Source organism: Medicago truncatula, chromosome 7, assembly GCF_003473485.1.
Source record: "Medicago truncatula cultivar Jemalong A17 chromosome 7, MtrunA17r5.0-ANR, whole genome shotgun sequence".
NCBI lineage: Eukaryota > Viridiplantae > Streptophyta > Magnoliopsida > Fabales > Fabaceae > Medicago > Medicago truncatula.
The window spans coordinates 28096809-28102536 of record NC_053048.1 but is presented as its reverse complement, the minus strand read 5'-3'; the positions used below and the strand labels follow the sequence as shown (position 1 = coordinate 28102536).

The following is a 5728-nucleotide window of genomic DNA, read 5'->3' as shown; positions in this document are numbered from 1 at the left end:
TTACCGGTGTTGGACGGGCACTAAAATCAAAGAAACTAACTCCGAGGTTTATTGGCCCGTATCAGATTTCGCAAAGAGTTGGGGCGGTTGCGTATAACGTGGGTTTACCACCGCATCTTTCGAACTTACATGATGTGTTTCATGTGTCACAACTACAAAAGTATGTTTCATATCCATCTCATGTGATTCCAAGAGATGATGTGCAAGTGAGAGACAATCTTACGATCGAGACCTTACTAGGGAGGATTGAAGGTCGTGAAGTGAAGAAGCTGAGAGGCAAGGAGATGCCTCTTGTGAAAGTTGTTTGGGGAGAAGTGGCTGGTGAAAGTTTGACGTGGGAGTTGGAGAGCAAGATGCTGGAGTCGTATCCAAAGTTATTTGAATGAGGTACATTTTCGAGGACGAAAATATTCTAAGTTGGGGAGAGTTGTAACACCCTAATTTATTATTTAGTTATTTTATCGAGTTTAGTGTCATTTTGAATAATTTATGTGAATAATGGTGATGCGCGATGTTTTGTGTTATGTGTTAGTGAATGTTAGTAGCTTATTATAGTATTATTAGTGAAGGAATAAAATTAAAATAGAATAATGAGGCAGTAAGGGCAAAATTGGAATAAGAGGGAATGTGTTAGGTTAGGAATAAGGAGAGGTTAGGAAAAGAAGAGTCAGACATGTAAAACAGTTTTTGGTGGAAACGTGAAAGTGAGAAGTCAGAGAAGAGAAGAGCATTGTGAGAGGGCAAGGGAAAGCTTAAAGAATTCAAAGTTCATCTAGTCTAAGGTAAGGGTGGGACTAACCTTCTTTAATATGAGTTATATAATTCTGAAAAAGGGGCTAACTTTGATGTTGTTGATAATTGTGATGTTTAAGAAGTTAGGGTTTTGAATTGCAATTTGATTCTTGAAAGTGTAAGTAATCCAATGAATTAATGTGAAAGTTGATGTTTAGGTTGTAGAGTAACCCTAGGTAATGTTTCCTATCAAATTGGGATCGAATGGGGTCAAAAATTGATATTTTGAATAAAAGTGATTTTAAGTGTTTTTGGGAAATAAGTGATTCTGGGATAAGCTGTTTTGAAGATTTGAAAATATGATTTATCAGTAAAATATGATAGGATTTATTGAATAGAATGCGTAGGCGAAAACAGAATTGGAATCGGGTTAACTGTTGAGTTTTTACGTGCGAAATGGTAAAACCGGGAAAAAACCAGGACTGCACAGAGCTGCACCGCAGGTCACTGGCTACTGCCTGCCCACGCCTGGGTGCAGCTTGCCAGCGCCTAGGCGCAGAAAGACAGCCCTCATGGGTGACTGTTTTGTTGTGGCATCGTTTGCGTGCTGTCAGGACTTCGGTTTTTGATTTTTCGTGCTTTTTCACCCTTATTCTGATTTGAATTGGCCTTTGGTGTAAACATGAAGGTTTCAAATAATTATGTTATCTTTCCAATGGCGTTGGTTTGACATGAAAATGTTTTGTGGATTTTGAGTTATGATGAAAACACTTCAAGTAGGTCTTGGGGAAATTTTAAAGAATCTTAGCATAATTATTTCCAAGTCATTCCAATACCTATGGTTTGGTTTCTAAACTTCAAACTTGAGTATTAAGGGGTTCAATTAAGGTATGCATGCTTGAGTTTCGTAATTATAACTGTGTGAATGAAATTATTGTTTATTTGCGAAGAATAATATTGATTAATAGTGAAATTGTGATGCGAAGTAGATGTTGCTGTTGTTGCATTTTAATTGTGTCATTACATAATCATTTCATTTTAATTATGATGGCCTGGATTGGCACCACGATGGCCTGTATTGGTGATTTATTAAGCAAAGGAGGTTGTAGCCTGTCAAAGCCGAATCACGGCATTAGCGAAGGGAGTTGTAGCTCTGTTGGTACCACATGCATAATTGCATTGCATTGCATTTGTTAAGTCGTGTCGTTGTACTGTTGAGTGAAGTTAATTGATGATTTGTAGTTCGACTTATGTGAAGCATTGTTAATGATGAATTGCTGCTGTTTTGTGTTGTTAAATTCTTTTACATGAATTATTGCTTATTATTATCAAATGTGAAATCTCACCCCTTCTGTTTGAATGTCACCTCTACGTGGGTAACATGCAGATATTCAGAAGTAACAGCTGATGTGAGTTGAATTCTCGTTTCGTCATAGAAGTCATGCTCTGATACGTAACGGCATGAGGATTCTTATGTGTTTTATTTTCCATTGTTACATATCTTCTTATAATTTGATGTTGGACCACTTTTAGGTGGATTTTATTTATGTTGTTGATGTTGAGGCCTTAGTGCCAAGTAATGCTTAAAGATTAAATATTTTCGCTACGACATTATTTTGAATTATTGAAAGCAGTTGTTTAAATAAATAGTGAATTTAACTCTATTTGTGTTAAAAGATATTTTGAAGAACGAAATGTGACATCCTATTTGCGATGAACTCTGATTTATTTTATATTATTTATATGTTGGGAAAACGGGGTGTTACAGAAACTGTTTTTTGGAGCTGGAGATCTGAGAAGAAGGTGGGAGGCCATCAAAACTCATAGCCGGTTGTCAAATTCATGTAATGAATATTTCCTTTACATTAGTTATTCGTGCTTTAGCCACGAGTAGCTAAATCCTTTGTGATTAGGTCAAGAGATGATTCTGTTCTAGCTTAGTACAATGTAACTTGTAACTCTTAATTTTTAAGATTGTCATTCTAGTTTATTCAGTATAAATTATTCTTAATGCTTTTATGATTCTGACTCAACATAACTGATTCTAGAGTGTATATGACTATTGACACTAACGTGTAACTCTGACATATTTATATTGTTCAAATCTAACATACAATCTAGGGATAGAGAGTTGTTAGGTTGTGATACTTAAATTAACGGACTTCAAACCTTTTACTATTATAGGTTCACCAAGTGATTAGGGACTTATAGCCAAAAAAGAGAGCTTTCGATCACGGGATTGACCTAAGCTATTTTGTTAATTTGTCGTAAAATTTACAGCGTTCGTAAACTTAAGAAACAGATTGCTAACGAGTGATGAACAAATGAATCGAATGACCTAGTCATTTCTCCATATTATTTCTAAACCAACTTGAATTCCAGTTTTTCGTTTAATTACAATTGCACTCAAACAATTTGCCTAAGGCAACCCCCATTTAGATATATCTTGATGTTAATGTTCTCGCTATGTAGAGATTAATATGGTCCTTGTCGAAACGAATTATTTTATCACTCGATTTAAATAAGTACACTTGTTAATTTTCTATCAGTTGCCATCTTGCCACATCAGAGGCCATGTCATCGTTAACATACTTATTTAACGCCAGAGACTAAATTGACTAACAGAGTTTACATTCAAGTATTGTTTTGCAATTTCTTTGCATTCAAAGATTATTCTGACAAATCCTTACAAATTCAGGGACTAAGATGACAAATTTTCCTATAATATATACTTGTCTTATTAACTCATTTGGTCTATTCACTTATTTCGATGTCTATGAATACAAAATTAAAAACTCATCTAATCAAAATCAACATAATGGCACCAATATATAGTAACACGTAGATCATCAATGAGAATATTAATTTATTCATGTTACAATTCAAACACACAACACAAAGAAAATGGCAATCTTTATTTTTGAAATACGTACTCATAGTCAAGACGTAGACGAAAACATAACCTAAAATTTATTCAATAAAAAAACTCAACCTATTAAAAATCCACAGAGAAGTGATGTGTTCCATAACGAAAACAACATTGTCATAACGAATCACATTTATTTGCTAGCCGGTTGAATTGTAAACCATGTCTGAATGAAAGTAAGAACAAGGGCGATAACCGCAGCAGTGAATGCAATAATGGCCCAAGGACTGCTGAAGTAAGTATGAAAACCCTGCGCTATCCAAGTATTGTATTTATTACAGTAATGATCATGTATTTTCAATCTAACTTCAAAGTATATTTCCGGGTCAGCTACCAAGTCAGTACATATGATATTGAAAAGATTGGCAACATCCTCATCACTGCCAAGGCATTTGGCCAAAATCCCTTTTGATCTCAATTCCTTCACGTCTTCAGGATGGTCGATGAGCGAGTCCATGAAAGTTACAAAAGAACAAATTCCATAATCGTTCTCAAAATCTGGACACATCTCATATGCTATCAGGTTGCGGAACGTATGGGCTGAACTGTTGGACACAATGATCATAGGAAGAGTCAGTTCTGCAGAGAACCATCCTCCGCAGAAATCTATGTCTCTTAGCCTTTGTGTCATGCTTGACTTAAGTCTTATTCCTACTGCTTTTAGATCTTGTATGTTCCTGTATGTCAACATTTGGATATTTGTCTTTGAATTCTTCCCAATACATTTCTTTATTTTATCATTAAGCTTCCCACTCCATATCTTCATTCTTTTAAGAATATTAAGACTCCATTTCATCATTTCGGTAGCTTCAACGATTTTAGTCTATGTTTTAATAAAAAATGGATTGGATCATTTACTTATGATAATAGAAGGAGTTAAATAAGTAAATAGTCTCCCTAAATATACTAACATTTGATATTAGCCCCCTTAAAATATTCCTTACGCTTTTGATCCCTCTAAAATTTTTAATCTATATGAAATTAGTGCCCGTTCTAATGTAATACTCAATGTAGAGCAGAGACTAATTTCATAAATGAAAATTTTTTGAAGAACCAAAAGTCTAAAGAATATTTTAAGGGAGCTAAAGTTAAATGTTGATATATTTAGGAGGACCATTTACTTATTTAACCCTAAAAAAAATTCAAAATTATACTTCCTTTGCAAAGGAAATAATATTTAGAAACAGAAAAAGGCAAACTCCGTTTCTAATTTTGTCCTTAAATTTGTAACCAAATATTTTTGTCTCTAATTTCTTTCTTTATTTCTATTTATTTTAGTACTTTTTATTGTTAATTCTATTGTACCTTGGAATAAGATGTAGTGAGGATGAGTTTCCGTTGAAGATCAAGAAGATGAGTGGGTATTGTCTCTGATTGTGACTCATCTGCTATTGATGCACTATGTTCTCCATCTCCTTTCTTCTCCTTCGCTGACTGTGACACATCTGGTATGATGTGTAGATGGTTGCGAAAACTCCTCATGCTTTTTATCAATTCACTCTTGTTGTCATCTTTCCACAATAGCTTGAGTACTCCTAATTAACGTTTTTCCACGGGCTACATTTTAATATACTAGACTTTCCACCCGTGCTACCACACGGGTCATATACACTGTAGATGAAGTAGACAAAAACAAATCTCAATGCATATCAAAGAGAATAAAATATGTGGTCCCAAATATATGCAGATGTTGGAATTCGAACCTCAGACACCACACTTATTCACCTTAAAAATATTAATTTTTATCAATCGTGTGTTACTTCATTCTTTTGTTAAAATTATATGTCAATGTTATATTATTGGTATGTTACTTCATTTTTTTTTTTTTTTTACAAAATGTTACTTCATTCTTTTGTAAAAATTATATGTTAATGTTATATTATGTACCTAAAAATAGTTCATTCTTAACCTCAACATGTAAAATGTTTTATTTAAATAATTTTCCTTTTATCGAATATTTGGCCTTTACCGTAAATGATACCCTTTAACTGTTTGTTGAAATGTTTCTTCCACCTGTTTATATAGATTGCAAAATTCTGGTGCATTTTGTGGTAGATATTTCACAAAGAG

The 5728-nt window shown here is 33.9% G+C and overlaps 1 protein-coding gene across 1 annotated transcript; it reads right to left on the bottom strand.

Annotated features, from left to right (window-relative positions):
• Positions 1–3562: 3562 nt before the first annotated feature.
• On the bottom strand, positions 3563–5140 carry LOC25498461 (uncharacterized). The gene is made up of 2 exons (XM_013593378.3): positions 4964–5140; positions 3563–4481 (listed from the first exon to the last, which is right to left on the bottom strand). The coding sequence occupies exons 1-2, from the start codon at positions 5138–5140 to the stop codon at positions 3792–3794; spliced, it is 867 nt and encodes a 288-aa protein (XP_013448832.1). The 3' UTR covers positions 3563–3791.
• Positions 5141–5728: the final 588 nt, after the last annotated feature.

Excerpts from the sequence above, each read along its gene's own strand:
- LOC25498461 (XM_013593378.3), bottom strand. The coding sequence starts at position 5,140 with ATGAGGAGTTTTCGCAACCATCTACACATCATACCAGATGTGTCACAG. Across the intron at positions 4,482-4,963 it reads TCACTACATCTTATTCCAAG|ACTAAAATCGTTGAAGCTAC; the intron begins GTACAATAGAAT and ends ATTAAAACATAG.